This window comes from Nothoprocta perdicaria, unplaced genomic scaffold, assembly GCF_003342845.1.
Source record: "Nothoprocta perdicaria isolate Ctin4 unplaced genomic scaffold, notPer1 scaffold_119, whole genome shotgun sequence".
Lineage (NCBI taxonomy): Eukaryota > Metazoa > Chordata > Aves > Tinamiformes > Tinamidae > Nothoprocta > Nothoprocta perdicaria.
The window spans coordinates 34,988-51,550 of record NW_020454305.1 but is presented as its reverse complement, the minus strand read 5'-3'; the positions used below and the strand labels follow the sequence as shown (position 1 = coordinate 51,550).

At 41.5% G+C, this 16,563-nt stretch overlaps 1 protein-coding gene across 1 annotated transcript; it reads left to right on the top strand.

Annotated features, from left to right (window-relative positions):
* Positions 1 to 1,135: 1,135 nt before the first annotated feature.
* On the top strand, positions 1,136 to 11,651 carry LOC112959740 (metabotropic glutamate receptor 8-like). Its single transcript, XM_026053831.1, has 3 exons — positions 1,136 to 1,226; positions 7,233 to 8,073; positions 11,397 to 11,651. The coding sequence occupies exons 2-3, from the start codon at positions 7,564 to 7,566 to the stop codon at positions 11,649 to 11,651; spliced, it is 765 nt and encodes a 254-aa protein (XP_025909616.1). The 5' UTR covers positions 1,136 to 1,226; positions 7,233 to 7,563.
* Positions 11,652 to 16,563: the final 4,912 nt, after the last annotated feature.

The following is a 16,563-nucleotide window of genomic DNA, read 5'->3' as shown; positions in this document are numbered from 1 at the left end:
CCTTCGCACCGAGGCAGAGCCGGGACGCGGCCGGGCCGCGGAGCCGCCGCGCCCGCGCTGCCCCCGCTGCCTTCCGGGCGCGAGGGAGCCGGGGCGGCCCGGCGGGGCGCAGAGCAAGGGCCCCGGTGCCTCCCGCTGCAAACGGAGCCGCGGCACCGCCGCGGCGGGGAGCTGCTTTCGGAAGAAACTCTTCCAGACTGTTCCAGCAAGCGATTCCCGGATGGGTCCCCCTGGGTGGCCCTGGGTCCGGGAGACTTGTCTCCGTGTCCGGGAAAAAAAAAAAAAAAAGACGAAAAGCAGCAGGGAAGCCCTTCATCCTCCATCAAAGCTAGGAGCCGAAATAGGGCACGAGAATAAACGTGTCAGGAAAGCTCCCCGGTAGACGGATCCGGTGCGGCGCTCGGCACCCCCGGCCCTGCCCTCCACCGGGAGGCCGTCCGTGCTGAGCGCCCGGGGCCCCGCCAGCCCCGTGGTTTAATTGGCTTTTTCGTAGCTCCGGGTGCAGCCGCGCGCCCGGCGGAGCGGCCGCAGGAGGTGCCGGGGCTGCGGACGCAGCGGGCCCGCGGGCACCGCGCGGAGCAGGCTCCGCGCCTCCGTCTTCAGCACCGCGAACAGCTACAAGTGGGGCCGCGATGCGCGGATGCGGGGCCCCGCTCCGCTCCGCGCTGCCCCGCGCCACCCCGGGCTGCTCCGCGCCACTCCGCTCCGCGCTGCCCGCGCCGCCCCGCGTTGCTCCGCGAGGTTCCGCGCCGCCCCGCGCAGCCGGGGTCGGGTCGCGGTAAAGGGCGGGCGGGCGGCGGGGCCGCTCCGCGGGGGCGGGCTCGGGCGCGGGGCGGGGGCCCGGCCGTGTGTCCGCCCTTGCGATTGAGCGGCGAGGCGGGTGAGTATCGTCACAGGGGCTGAGCCACGAGTCCCAAAAAAGTTTTTTTTTTTTGGTTTTTTTTTTTTTTTTTTTTTTTTTTTGAAGAGGGGGAGGAGGAAGAAGGAAGGAGACGGTGGGGAAGGTTTGGCTTGGCTAGACTGCGAGTGTTATGCAGCACTATTGAAATCGCGCTCCTAGGTACCTGTCCCAGGCTGAGCTCCTGCCTATCGAGCTGACGCTCCTGGGGGAAGCTATTTGAGACGAGGGTTGTACAGAAATTACCTCATGCTATTCCCGACCGGCGCCCGGTATTAATTCCAGTGACCTCTACAGTAATATGGATATGCAACTATTTCCGATCAAGGTATTTGTGTGTGTGTGTGTGTGTGTGCGTGTCTGCGTGTGTGTTTGTGTGTTTCCTCCAGTCCTTATTTTAAGGGGAGATGAGCGCAATAAATAATGCAAGTTTTGCCTCAGTTACCGTCTTGGGGCTGGGCAGTCTCTCTGCCTGCTTTGCGGCGCTGGGGGCTTTTGCTCATTGCTTTAATTATCATTTTTATTGTCGATATCCTCCCCCAATCAGCTCCAACGAAAGAGATCCTGGGCACGGTGCCGTCACAGCAGCAACAAGAAGGGGAGGATGTCGGTGCTCCCGATCTGCCCCTTGCCTCCTTAAGTGGGTGATACCCCCTATCGACCCCCGCCCCCCACCGGGGAGGAGGGAGGGGGCAGAGGGTTGACCTGAGCTCCCTGCCGTCCTGCTCACGTTTCTTTAGCCAGGGGCAAGATGGGGCTCCCTTCGCGCCTAGGGATTTAGCGGGGACAGGGCGAGCCCTGTTCTCCAGCAGCAACTTCGCGCTGGGCTCCGGGGCCGGGAGCGATGCAGCCGCCGCCGGGGCCGGTACCGGGGCCGCCGCAGGCTCCGCTTGGGCAGCTCCGCGGATCCCGGCGGGTGCGCAAGGAAGGGGAAACCTCGGCGGCGCCCGGGGTTTTCCTAGCCCGGGTAGGAGGGCGAGGGCCCGAGGGGAGGTGTTCGCGACCGCCGGCGAGGAGCAGCGCTCCCCCAGTGCGGGGCGTGTTTTCTTGCGGGGATCCTGACTGTCGGCAAGGGAATGCACATCACAGCGGGGAAAAAAAAAAAAAAAAAAAAAAAAAAAAACCAAGTAATAAAAATCGACCGCTGACCCAAAGTGCATGCAAATCCGGCATTGGCATTTTGGAGTTTGCAAGCTTCTGACCTCTGGGACCGGGGATTCATTAAAAGAGTCTTAGGTTTTCATTGAGGGGAACCCAAGCGCGTTAAAGCTGACCGATAGGCTGACGGAGAGGAGGAATCACGGGCGGCCCTAAATAAAAGGCGATCCCGGCTTGCGTGGGGCGCGGAGCGGGCAGCCCAACACCTCCGAACCCCCTCGGGCTCCTCAGCGCAAGGAGCGCGGCCTCGGGGCCAGGCGGACTGGGGCTGCTCCTGCGGGATCCCTCAGCGGCAGGCGACAGCCAGGGTAGGGATGAGCCCGGGTAGGGATGAGCCTGGGAGGGCGCAGCAATGAGGCGCTCGGCGCAGCGCAGAACAATAGGGGGCTCCCTAAGAGGGAGGAACGCCGCGGTGATGGGCGACGGTGGCGGGGAAGGCGGCGCGCCGGCCGCCCCTGCGCGGGCGCGGCGCGGGGCTCCCCCGCGGGCAGCAGCCGCGCTCCGCGCACCGGCCGCGGCTCTGGGGCCGCCCGTGTCGGCCGGGCGGGAGGAGGGGAGAGTGAAAGCCCAGAACAAGAGCGAAAAGGCGGTGCCGGGCTGCCCGGGAAAAGCCGCTTCATGTTCGCTTGCTGGATGAGAGGCGATACCAGCTCCCAGGGTGTTACATTGATGGAGCTTATTCAGCTGTGAGACCAGGCAAGGGCAGGATTGATGCCGCTTCCCACTGAAAAATTGTAAGCTTCTATTAGCCTAACCCTTGCTGAAGGATCTGAACTGTTTTATTGGGGTAGTTCGTCTGGCAGACGGATAGTTTTGGGAGATGGTAGAAAGCGAAGGTAGGAGCTCTACTATGATTGATAAGAGGCTGATGAATCTGAATGGAAACGTTTCACAGTAGGACAAAATAGTTCCTGTAAACAAGATGCTGAGGGTGACATGCCTTGAAGTCCTGATTTTTCTGTAGAGGTGGCTGCCCAGTTGTAGGAGAATGGAAGTTCATTTTAGAGGAACTGAAGTAGATAGGGTGACTCGAGAGAGAAGAATCCCACTCCAAGTTAGAAAGTGTGATGTCGTAGAAGGCCTATGATTTTCTAGATTCCCTTCTGTTGTCAGCAAAACCCATTAGTCTTCTGTATGTATTAAGTTATTGTGTCCAAGTGGCAACTATTTTCCTGTTCATCTTCCAACTCAGCTATTTATTCATCACTGTCACATCATCATGTGCAGGAAAAAGAAGCAGCTTTTAAGAATGTTAAAATGAATATTAGCAAGATGCAGTCTATATATGATTGTCTTGAAATACGATATTAACAGTAAGAATTCAGAAGATAGACATTTTTCTTTTTTGCATTTCTTTTTTTTCTCTCCAGAAGTTCAGAATGGAAGTTGCTATTATTTTGTCCTCATTCAATGAAACCAAACCAGTTTTGCAATATGTGCACAATCTAGCTGATGTTTGAAAAAAAAAAAGTGTCTGGCTAGCAACTTCAGTTAAAAATGTTCTACAGAGTTCAGTGAACAGATTTTCCTGTTTGCAGTGTAGAAAATGCTATCTGCAATCATAATATTCTTTTGTCTGCAAATCATAATATTCTTTTTAACAATATTTCCAGGTGAATGTACTGAATTTTGCTATGATTTCAGCTACGAGTTTACTGTTAACTGAAGATTGCTCCTTCATGAGTTTTGATACCAATATTTATATATCACTTTCAGCCCATTATTTGGAGTTCATTAACATGAAGAACTCTCATAATGACACCATCTTGCAGAGGAGTAAGTCTGTGGCTGGAATCATGACCGAATTTGGTGTGTGCTGAAATGTCCAGTCCCCCAATGCTGTGCTCAGGTACCGAACCCTGAGTATCAGCTGACTTCTAGGGCTCAGTGCTTGTTGAAGGGCGCAATTTCAGAAGCAAATGATTTGTCCAGAGAGAACTTTCCATGGCTTCTGTATTGCAACACAGCAGCTCCTGAGGTTTAAAATTAAAACTATTTTACAGCAGAACAAGCGGAAGAATGTACTGAAATCCTTATTTTAAAAATAGTAGTATGCTCTGATAGTACAAGGTATTTTTAGTGAATTTAAACCAAGAAAGACACATATTTCAAGGTGACTAGAAGAGAGTATTGGTACTGCACTTGAACTCGTAAGCCCCTGTGCCAGGGAAATGTGTGAATTTCTTCTCTGAAGTTATATGTCTAGTGAGCACTAGCTGCTACAGTGGGAAAGCTGTGGTTTGAGAATGCATTTACATTAATTCAGACTTTTATGATCAATTTGGAAAGGACAGCGTTTTTGTTTGAAAGAAATCTCTGAACATGAGGAAAGATCATTCTGAGTTTATAGCCTGAGAGCCATGCTTCTTTCAGCACTAAAATTCATTGATAAAAAAATGGAATTAATCTAGATCAGATGCTTTATAGTTAGCTACAGAGCCTTATAACATTCTGTAACAGTTAATATTAATATATAAAAAGTGTGGCATGAATAAATTAAATGGCATAATAAAAGCTTTTATTTCTTAGGTAACATAAAAAAAGACTAAAAGATCTTAAATTTTTTAAAAGGGCATTTTACAATTTTCCTTCCATTTTATAGACAAGTGGTGGCCACTGGGAGCAAGGAAGCATGTACTTATTTTGGGAAATTATACAAGCTGAGGCAGAACAATTAATGCTTTTGTAGATTCAAATAATGAAAAAAAAAATCTGAATTCATTTAGCTTTTAACTTGTTTCAGATAAGGTGTTGGACTCCAGCTTTTGAGCTTTCTTTAACTTTTTAACCTTTGGAATTGAGGTCTGAAACAGCATCACTGTTTGCTTACACACAGAGCAATAGTTGCTTTAATTTCTGAGTATTCATTGGCTGTAAGAAATTGGACCAAGACTGAGCAAGGGAAAAAGCAGCATTTTTCTCTTCATGAATATTTTCACATTTTCAGTGGGGCAATCTTGTTCCCTAAGTCTCTGTAGAGTGTTGAATAAGAGCAGTCTTATCTTTTATTGCCTCAAAGAGATGGTTCCTGTATGGGTTGTAGTAGAGTACAGTAGTGCATAGATTAATGCGTTGGTAGTTTATTATGGAACCAAAAAGGAAATCCCATCTATATATATTTTAGATGTAGATATAACATTTAGTCTTTGCTGTTTTCAAATCTTATCTATGTTTCTCTACTATGGCAATTAAGATAAATGCCAGTTGTGCCTGGCGGGTAACTAAGTCTTTTCTCTATTGTGTGGTCCACCGTCTATCCATAAGAACCATCTTAGGGAATCAGATCAACTCACTGGAAGCCAGTGATGATAGTCAGGTTCCTGCATTTTTAACTGATGATAAGGTCTGAATTGGTGTCTTAAAAGCCACTATAAGCTCTCAGAGCTGAAGTTCATGCTCCCCATATGCTCATAAGGAGCTGACGGAGAATGTCAGGAATGCGACCTAAGGCAGCACAGAGTTTGTTTCATTTAGATTCGTCCCTAAGTGAAATTCCAGCAAAAAAAATATTAAGAGACACCAAAAGTCTTGTGCTCTGCTATTCCCAATTGCAAGGCTTTTCTTCACACCAACTAAACATGTTTCATTTTCAACTCCTTGCTTTGTTACTAGATCACAGTGAGATACTGTTTCATAAGTAGAAGACTCTGTTCTGAATATTTTTCTTGGGCCTTCAAATACCCAGAGAGAAGACTCTCTGATCTGAATATTTTTCTTGGGCCTTCAAATACCCATTATTTAAGAATTCTTCTGAGGTTTTGTGAACTTAGTATTAACATTTTGGGAAATTGATATAATGAAATAACTTTAAGAACAAGATGATTGGTTTAAAGCATTATCAAATCATATTTTGAGATTTGTTACCACAGAACATATGAAAATCTTGTGAAAAACAATTTTAAATGTCTTTGAAATAAAGTTTAAATGTATTTTTTTCTTCATTTGATTATTTGTATGCTAGAAATCAGTCAGATCCTTTGGGACAAAGTATTTTATCTGCAGATGATACTGCTGTCCAGATTTTCTAAATAGGCAAACATGAGAAGTTAACAGTTGTTTAATATGATTACTTTCAACATGAACTAGGCTTTTCTTTAACAAAAAGGTCAGATGAATTGGCTCTAAAAAGATGCTCTTTCTCCACAGCCTACTACAGATACCTTGAGAGACTGACTGAGGTGCAGTTTTTTACTGTGTATATATTTAATATTATAAGAAAATAAATCTCTCCCTCTCTCTCCTCCTCTGAGATCTAAAAATTTGATTTGATATGTAATTTTGTTAAAAATTGAATTAAATAAAGCCCTCTCACTTTAGAAACAAAAAATGTTCTACCAGAGCAATGGAGTAATATGGAAATATTTCAGAGTCAGTCAGGTATTTGGATATCTATGAAGAAGTCCTGGCCTTATTAAAATTCTTGGGATTTTCCAGATGTCAAAGCATTATTCTTATTTTATGTGGTCCAAATGCAAGCACATAACAGAGACATTGTTAATGTTGGATCTCAGAATAAGTAAAACGTCAGAAAAGGAATGCTGTATATATAGTGTTTTTTTGACAGACCACATGGTGCTCTCTTTGCTTAAGAAAGCAGTTATTTTTAAAATAATTAAGTTTTTGAAATTATCTAGGATATATTTTGGCTTAATATTCTAATGAATTGAATGCTCTTGCCATGCAAAAGCTGAAGAACATATTAAGGTTTAGGAATACTGTTTATTCCATTGTCATGAATGGAACTTGCCAGTGAAAGTGTAATTGCAATTCTGTGAGTTGGAATAGTATATATATATATATACACACACACACTTATAGCTGTATCGTATATATATAGCTGTATACATATATATGTATGTATAAAACATGTTTTGGATCAAAGCTCTTAGTAGATGTCATGCTGGATGCCATAAAAATAAACACAAGTTACTGTTCTGACTCTGAACACTGAGTTAGGTTTACTTGCCTCGATTTTGCTTTTCCTCTGCTGGCATCATCAATTCTCAGCTTATAGTACAGTGCAGCCAGGTGTTCAAATTCATGGAAGGCCAAGAATTACTCCCTTACAGAGTGTGGAAAGTAAAACCTAGGCAATGTAATTCATATTCAAAAGTAAATACATTGTGTGACAGATAAAAAACTGCAGAACTAAACAGTATTTCTCACTTTCTTTCAGAAGAGCCTCTGCTGCAGGGTAAAATACAAGGACATGAGCTACTGACCTCCTCCTAGCTTCAGGACCAGAGAAACCACCTTACACTTTACCATCAACTAAGTGCAGTTGAAAACCACCTCTCCACAAAGCCGATCAATTCACATCAGCACACATCTTTTTTAAAACCAAGTTTTATGTACTTCCACTGAGATAATTTTTCTACCTGCCGCATGGTTCTATACTACTCACTGAGCACTGATGGTAGCCTCCAGCAAGTGCAGCTTCAAATGGTCAACTTCACCCTTTAGCAAGAAAACCTGGATACTGGATAACAACAACGCCTTCAGAGAAAATGGTATACGACAGAAAGCGATTAGTTTCCTGTCATTGTTTCTTCCTGTTAACAGCCAAGTTCTACTGGATACTCACCATGATGCAAAGAACTCATGGCCAAGAATATGCCCACTCCATCCGACTGGATGGGGACATCATTTTGGGAGGACTGTTTCCTGTCCATGCAAAAGGGGATAGAGGGGTGCCTTGTGGGGAGCTCAAGAAGGAGAAAGGGATCCACAGGCTAGAGGCAATGCTGTATGCAATCGATCAGATTAATAAAGACCCTGATCTTCTAACCAACATCACTTTAGGTGTCCGGATCCTCGATACGTGTTCCAGGGACACTTATGCTTTGGAGCAATCTTTAACATTTGTGCAAGCATTGATAGAAAAAGATGGTTCAGATGTGAAGTGTGCTAATGGTGATCCACCTATTTTCACTAAGCCAGACAAGATATCAGGTGTGATAGGTGCTGCAGCAAGTTCTGTGTCCATTATGGTGGCTAATATTTTAAGACTTTTTAAGGTAAGGAAAATTTTTAAATCTTCATTTAAATTTTAAGGAGAATAAAATGAGATGATTGTGTATTAATGCTTTCAAGGAAGGAAAGACAAATTTGAAATGACTGATTTGCCCTTTTGAAGGGAGAAAAAAAAAAACCCAATGACTGCATATACTAGTTTAAATTGCCAAATGCCTCTTTTGAAATTCTAAGAAACCAGAGTAAAATGTGCACACATTTTAATTCTGTAGGGTGCTTTATTCTGTTTTTTTTTATTACTCATATTTGCTCCATATTAAATGTTTATGCTCATCAAGACGAGGTTGAAATTTATTTCATAAATTTCCAGGAGAATGCAATAGAAGGTTTAAATACAAATCCATTTGTAGGAGGACCAGATAATTTCCCTAAGCAGGAAGATAAACCGGCAAAAATCTAGTGTTATTGATGTGCATGTCTGGCCAAATGAAGTGTACTGAAATGTCTTTGATTTCCTTGAAATCTTAACCTCCTCCATCACTTTCACAAGGTATTTTTTTTCCAGACTTTGTTATTACTTTTTGAGAGATTACTTTTGGACAGTAGTTCTACTGGCATATTGCTCATTTCCTTCTTTGTACTTTATTAAGTTCTGCTCCTATAAATGTTGGAAAATAAGCCTGCCACTTTTAAACTCACCAGACTAGACAGAAAGATGAACACATACTAATCAATCAACTTACCTGGCACAGATCAGGCAGCTAACATTTAATTTTCAATCCTGTACAATGGTAAATAGATTATGGTAAACTGAGCACACTTTTTCAATGCACAGAATGGGGATAACGTTTCATTTGAATTTATTACTGTCCTACTGCCTACTGTTATCGAATGGCCCCTTCCACTCAAAAATCTTTCCTCATGTCCTTGTAACTTCATAATCACTGAAAGCCATGTAAAAGGCCATTTCCTTGTCTTTGGTAAAGAGGATTCTGATACTTGTAAATATTGTTGTTACGTATTTTGAAAACGGTTGCACTTACCAAACTGTTGTGCCTGAAAGATTGCAAAGAAACAAGAAAAGATTGTCCTTTTGGAAGATTTCTCACTCTGGAAAAGAATATGTTTGTCATTCATACTGTCTGTCCTTCCTTCTGGCCCTGTCGTGAAGGACATAATCATGGCTTCAGTGGAGGAATGATGTGTCTCCTGGGTTGTGGTCAGATGTTTGCTACAGCCACATAACTGACCCTTGGGTGCATTTACTGCGCACATTTGCTGCACACATTGGAGAGTGGTGGACGTGGACCAGCCATGTGCTTTGCGTGTGAAAGTCAAGAATGCAGAACTAAGCTGAGATTTAGAAAAGTTGAACATGGAGAGCACAGTTGGAGCCATGTCTTGGGGAAAAGGGGAGGGCTGGAGTAACCATGCATGCTGCAGGACATATCTATTTTTAATTTAACATCCTTTTTCAAAGCTGTGTTACTCTATTAAATAATGCATAGCTCTAAGTAGAGATAGATGGAATGGTCACTTTAATGCCCATCATAGTGCAGAAGCACATAGAATACCACTTCCAGCTTTGAGTTGAATACAGTGTAGTAGACTGGTTTAAGAAACTAAGCCCCATAAGGCATGTATTAACTGTGAATTAAGAGCAGCAAGAAGGAAAGAGGCCTATGAATTGTCTAAGATACCAGCAATTTGTCTTCTGAAACCATGACAGCTACCTCCTGATTTCCATTATGCAATAAGATTGCAAATAACATTCTACTGCAGTCTTAATCAATAGAGGACCACGTGATATCCCCTCTGGGGAAAGATCTTATTTACCCATTTAATTGATGCAACACAGCTGCTGGCAAAATGAGGAGACATCTCTTTTAGTTTTAATTATAGATCCTGCACAAATATTCCTAATAATGTAAAAAAATGACAAATGATTCTCTTTAACGTCTCATATTGGACCAGCATCTGAAGTCTGTTTTTACACCTTCTCTCAGGAGTAGCTTTGTTCCCCCGGGGGGATTCTTTGCATGTGCATGTGTGAAGGCTTTTGGATAGCCGCATTTCAGCAGCACTCTAGAAACCATGCACAGTGGCTATAAGCAAGAACAGCAGGAAATTAAGGATCTTCTGTCAGAAATATAGAAGTGTAATCTGGTTGGGGCTCACCAAAGAAGAAACGGGCTGAGGTTCTCAACTGAGAGCCCCACACGGCTGTGTGGCTGAGGACCAGGACCATGATACATGCTCACAGAATTTCCTAGGATGGAATCAGTGTTTACTGAGCCTGAGTATATGTCCAGGCTGGGCACTCAGATGATATAAACACCTGTAATTTAATTAGTGTTGATGATGACTAGCTTGAAAACATCTATTCCCATTATTATCAGATGAATGCAATTCATTCACATGGCTAATGATTCTATTCATCAAGTTGACCCTGTAATTTGAAATTCAGTATTACTTTAATATCTGCTCTGAAGTTCCTAAATGTCAGGACTGTATATTTCTTGACAATATTGTTATCTAGTGAAATTTTAATCTGTGATGAAATTGTGAGAAATATATTATGTCACTCAATTTGATTACATATAAAAAAAACAGCCAGAGAAATATTATGTTCAGCAGTTGGTATCTTTATGCTGCTATTTTTCTTTTCCTTTTTTTTTTTCTTTCTCTTATTGATTCTACAATGTAAAACACACAGGTCAATAGCCCTATCTGATGATCTGCTGGATAGCATAAAGTGATTGATATTCTTGTTATCCTTATATCTAAGTCTGTTTTCATGAGAAGGGGAGAAGAGAGAGTACCACAGAAAATGCTCTTGATCTATACCCTTTCTCCTAGCTAAACCTAGCTAAACCTTGAATTCTTTTCTGACCTTTTTTTTTTGTGCATCTCTAATAGTACCACCGCTTAACAGGTGACTTTGTGCCTTTAATAGCTGCCAGACATTAAGGGGCAAATTTGGATAGGCTAAATTTCGTGTGTTGATGGTTTTGGACGCTTCAGAGGCAGTTTGCAAACAGGAATGAATTCTTCAAGGAATTAGCTTGTGGATTGGTTATTCTTTGACATACAATAATAAAGAGGTTGCTTATATTACTCTGGTATTTGATTAAAAGAATATTGTGTGACGTGTTTATTAAGCTTTCAGAACTTGGGGGCAATCTTGCTGCAAATATAGTGGAATAAGGAAAGGACCTTCAGAGGCAAAAAAAAGAAAAAAAAAAAAAGTACGGTGCAAGATATAAGTACAGTAAATACCTGCTTAAGCATTTCTGTTTGGATCTCAGGACAGATTGTCCCCAGCTGAAGTTGCTGGCGTATCATTTTATGAAGTTGTTTTTACTAGAGCTCCACAGAGAAAACTGAGCGAGTAGCAGAGGGTGACAAAGAAGAAGAACAAGAACAAAGAAGTTTGGGCATAACAGCCAGGCTCAGCCAGCAGGACAGTGATTTCCAGTCAAGACCCTATTTTCAGATTTCCAGTGATGCACCGAGACCAGCTAGAAAGCCAAGTCAGCAAGGCAAGGTCAGACGTGGTGAAGTACAAGATCAGCAACATGGCGTGGGCAGGGCCAGAGCTAACATGCAGTTCTCTGAGTGAAGGTGAAAGGGCAGTCTGATATTCTTTTAGTATTTCCCATAAAAAGTTATTGTAGAAATAGAGTAGACAAGTTTGGACCCACTTATTTTGGTTCTTATGGTGAATGAGGAATTACTCTTTCCTCAGGTTTAATGGAGGGTTATGTCACTGCTTTTTCCAGTCTGGAAAGTTGGCTGCCAAGCTGGCTCTTGTTTGCCTGGTGGATTGAGTCAGAGTCCAGCTGCCCCTGTTGGCCAACAGTCAGTAGTCAAGAAGGAATGCCTCTTTTGACTGAATTATTCAGGAGAAATTTCTTGCATTCACCCCTTTCTCTGGCTTTATCTTTCTAAAATTTCTACTCCTGATATGGCATAAAGGTAGAGGTCAGTGAAGACCTTTGTGTGAAACTTGTTAATGCTTGAGCTGTTCTCAGTCCCTCCAAACTCAGCTTAGGAGAAACAAGTGACTCTGTAACTCTTGATATATTGCATTCTTTCTATTCAAGGAAGGAACTTATTAAAATGTCTGACTAACCCTATTTAATGGTTAAAGTCTGCTGGAATAGAGAGAGACATTTGTTTATGCTTGTTTCCTTCCATCTAAAACCTCACGCTATTCCTGAACTCCTTGGTACACTCCATCTGTCACCTTCACACATCTTCTAGCCAGTGTCACACCGGGCAGCCTAGGGACAATGGCTTGCATGAGAATCAAGGCGAGTGGACCATATGCTCAGTGAACTGTGATGTTAAGCTTATATACATATATATATACACACACACACACGTGATATATATAAAATATATACATCAGATTATGTGTTCAATAAATAAATATACAAATATATGTGCCTATAAAGTCAAAAAATTCCATCACAATTTTGTCCTTCCTTCCTTTCCTTTCCCTTCCCTATACTAATATGTACTTTGTGCATGTTTGCTTTATGCATTTCATATGCATTTACCTTTTCAGAAGCACATAGTATGATTGATATTCTGAAGTTTGTTTTTTTTTTGACTCTGTGTGCAACCATCTCAAATGCAAAGAATACTTTCTTTAAGCCAATGTAGAAGTGAATATATTGTTTCCCCCAGCATTTTGTCTATTTGCTTTGATTCTTCGTTTGCCTTGCCTTATTTTTTAACGGATACCTTCAGTTTGCAGCCTTGAGCTGCTCGCAGGGCAGTAGTTAGATGATGCTTTTTTTTAGGTTCAGTGGCAGATCTTGTCACCTTTAGCTGGCACAGGGCTCTGTTACTGGGATGTGTTCCAGATCTTCAAAGGACATCAGAGAGGCTCCTGGAAACAAAAGAGGGAAGCACAGGGATTACGGTTGTACTGAGCCTATCCCGACTTAGCCTCATAAATGCAGGGCTTTCTACTCAGTTGTGTCATTACTGTTTTTTTCTTATGATTGAAGGTTATACTTCCTGAATAATACATTTTACTACTCACTTTCTGAGAGCACATATATACGCTTTCAGGTGGCAACGTGAAATCTATACAGATCCCTATCCATATGTATGGAAATTTTTGCACTTTGTGAGCCTTACAGACTTGAGAGGCTCCAGTGTGCTGCTGGAGTCAGCCTTTCCCATATCTGACTGCAGGCCCTTTCCATAACAGAGAATTTTACCTTTAACTTTGAAAGAAATAAAGAACAGATTCTAGAATTTTACCTAGCATATTGGCATACATTAATACAAAATGTGCTGCAATGACTAAAGTATATCAATTTTCTGTTCACAGTGTCATACTACATTTGTCAATAGCATCTCCTGTAGCATAGCATTTGAAATTTGAAATAATTTTTTCTGTGGTTAAAACACATGTGGAAAATCTTGTGTGAAGTGTGAAGAAAATTTGTTGTTAGTACGGAGTCGAAGATTGAAACATTTTGAAATCAGCTCTTAAGATGAACAGATTTGTTTTACTTTTTTTCTAGATAATATTTTCACTTTCTGAATCATTTTTAATTAGAAAAGGAAGTCATTGCCAATGTGTCCCATTTAATTTTCCTCCTTTTTTTTTTTTTTTTGGATCATATTGCAAGCACAAATCTGCTTAGTGCTTGAGCATCTTGTCTTGTTATTGGCTGGAAAATACCATTATAATCATTTGATTTTTTCTGTCTCTCCTCTCCTCTCCTCTCCTCTCCTCTCCTCTCCTCTCCTCTCCTCTCCTCTCCTCCTTTCATAATTCAATTCCATTAGCTAGAAACTGCATCTATATCTGTTCATATATCCAAGCACCTACTTGGATTATGTAAAAAACATTTAATTTAGTCATGATTTTTCTTTCAATGCCAAGTTAAAAGTGTCATAGTCAAGATAGGAAAATGCCAAGTCAACATCAAGAATAAAATGATGTGTCAACAAGCACTTTACCAGTATCAATAATGAAATAGCTGGGAAATTTTTTAGCTGAAGCCAGAGGAAATAATAGGTTTCCAGATTCTGTGAAAACTGCTAGGACTGATTAGCATCAAAATTTTATTTGTGCTTAGCTGCTTGAGGCAAGGGAGTACAAAAGCAACTTGGTGCATTCATTTAGTATTTTACAGTATATTAGCTCCTTAAATATTCCTCTAAAGATCTAATATTTCTTAGTCTTCTCCCATTCGTGGATGTAATTATAGCTAGTAGTTAGAGCAAAATAGCAATCTGATTTTCTGTGTTATTTTCCTGTGTTTATCAGTGGTTTGCAATGAGGCTTTAGAAGGAGCTTTTGACCTTTTTGTGATTCCCTTTTGTCATTTTGATTTGATTGTATTTAACTATTTCACAGAAATAATTGGAAGCTTGATTAATGTGTGTTAAATGGTTAGGGATGTCTACTCTGTTTTTGTACTCAAGCTGAAACTTTTTAAAATGTTGAATTCTTTTATCTCATTCCATAAGCTTCAGCATGTGAGAGACCAATGGTCTAATTTTCCTTTTACTTCCCCCAGGGCAGCTGAGTTCATATATATATGTACATATGTATATATATGTATGTACACACACACTCACATACGTGTATACATGCACACACATACAAACACCTACCTATTATTTATATGCTTTTTTTTTTTTTACTTCCTCGTATGCAGAAAACTGCATATGTGGAAAGATTTCCCCTTTTATTTTACCTTTTTATGGCTGAAATTTGGTCAAATTCTTACACACAGTATTGAGGTTCTTTGTGTGTGTCCAAAGTCCACTGAGTTATTTGTTAAATAATACCTGTATTAATATAGATATCAGTTGTAACTCCACAAATTGCAAGACTCAAAGTTTAAAGAGAGGAGTCTATTTTTTCAGTAAGGGCTGACTTCTTCACAGAGTGACAAATTGTGTGTGGAATTTTTGAAGACCTTTCATTAACAGGAGAGTCTCTTTGCCTCTTTCCAGGTAAAATATGCTTGGCACAGTTTTGGCATTGGTGCGAACTGATATAAACAGTCTGCATCTATATAACTAACTCTCCTAATCTTTTCCCAAATGGAGCTGCATGGAAACCAATGGGAATGAATAATCCTTGACACAAGTTAATTTCTGAGGCGCAATGGACATTATTTGGGAGACTCCTAATACGGGTCATACCTGAGCTATTAAGCAGTGCAGGCACGTCAATTCAGGAATGTGGTGTGAGATTATTTCAATTTATGAGGGCAGAAGCTGCAGTTGGTTTCTCAGGGTGGAGTTCCACTGCTCCTGTGTTAATATGGAAGGGGAGCCAAGGCACTTCAGGAGTCACTGATGCTGTTTCACTGTTTTAGTACAATCCTGTTAGTTTTATTATGCACAATGAGAACTAAATTAAGATTTAATTTTCTTGACAGATATTTGTTTCAGTAGAGTGACAGCTGTGCAGTATTATTAGACTTGCATTCTGACTGTCATCAGAAACCAGGCACCACCGTGTGTTACTGCCAAGTGGTAGGTTTTGTGGTTTGTGTAGTTCTATCCTCATCATTTTCCCTAAAGCACATTGTGCTTTTAGGATTAAACTAGTTTACAGTGCTTAAATGTATATAACCTTTTGTTTGCTAGAATTTACCAGAGAAAAATAGTCATCCAAATAAAAGTCTGACTGAAGGACACTAATTCCACTTGAATGAATTAAATAGCCAAGAGCAAAATGCTCCTCTGGGCTGGGATCTACATATGCTCCCAGATCAGAAAAGCAAGATATTATGTCCCCTATTCTTCTGACAGAACAATTAAGCATTTAAGCGAGGCCTTAAATTAGGAGGCCCTTGGCTGCTTGTGTCCTCAATAGGGAGAGTAAAATGCTTTCAGAAAGGGACTGAATCAGGTCTATAAGAGTGAATGCATTTTTCAATGTCCAAAAAGAGAATGGGTTTATCCTTTGCTCTTTCTTCAGACAGAACTTCTCATTGAAAGGCTTTGGGCAGATTTTGGAAGCTTTCCATGAAGTCGTAGGTGGATTTGCTTCATGCATGGTGCCATTTTCTTAATTCCTTTATTTCCTTTTCTCTTCCATTCTTTATTACACTTTATCTTTTTCTCTCTGTGTTTATTTTTTTTTATTAATATTATTATTTACAAACTTATGAGCAGTCCCTTCTGCTTCTCTTTCTTTCTCTTTTCTCTGGAAAATTTATTTTATGATCACTGTTCCCCTGCTTTTTCAAGAGAATATTTCATTCCATATTCTTCATCGAAAATATCATATATGCTGAATAGTCAAGACTCTGTCTGGGTCTTAGCTTGTTGAGCCATGAGGTTCTGCAGATCAAGAGAGAACTGGAGTTTGAGTGTCCAAAGTGAGGCACTTATCTGTAGGTTAACTCATTTGGATGTAACAGCAGATCAGGGAAATGCATGTTGAGAGATGGAAGACTCTGTGGACAAGTGATTCTCATTCTAAACTCATTCTGGTACTTTTTGTCTCTGACCTGAGATAAATATTTGTCTATAATGTTTCC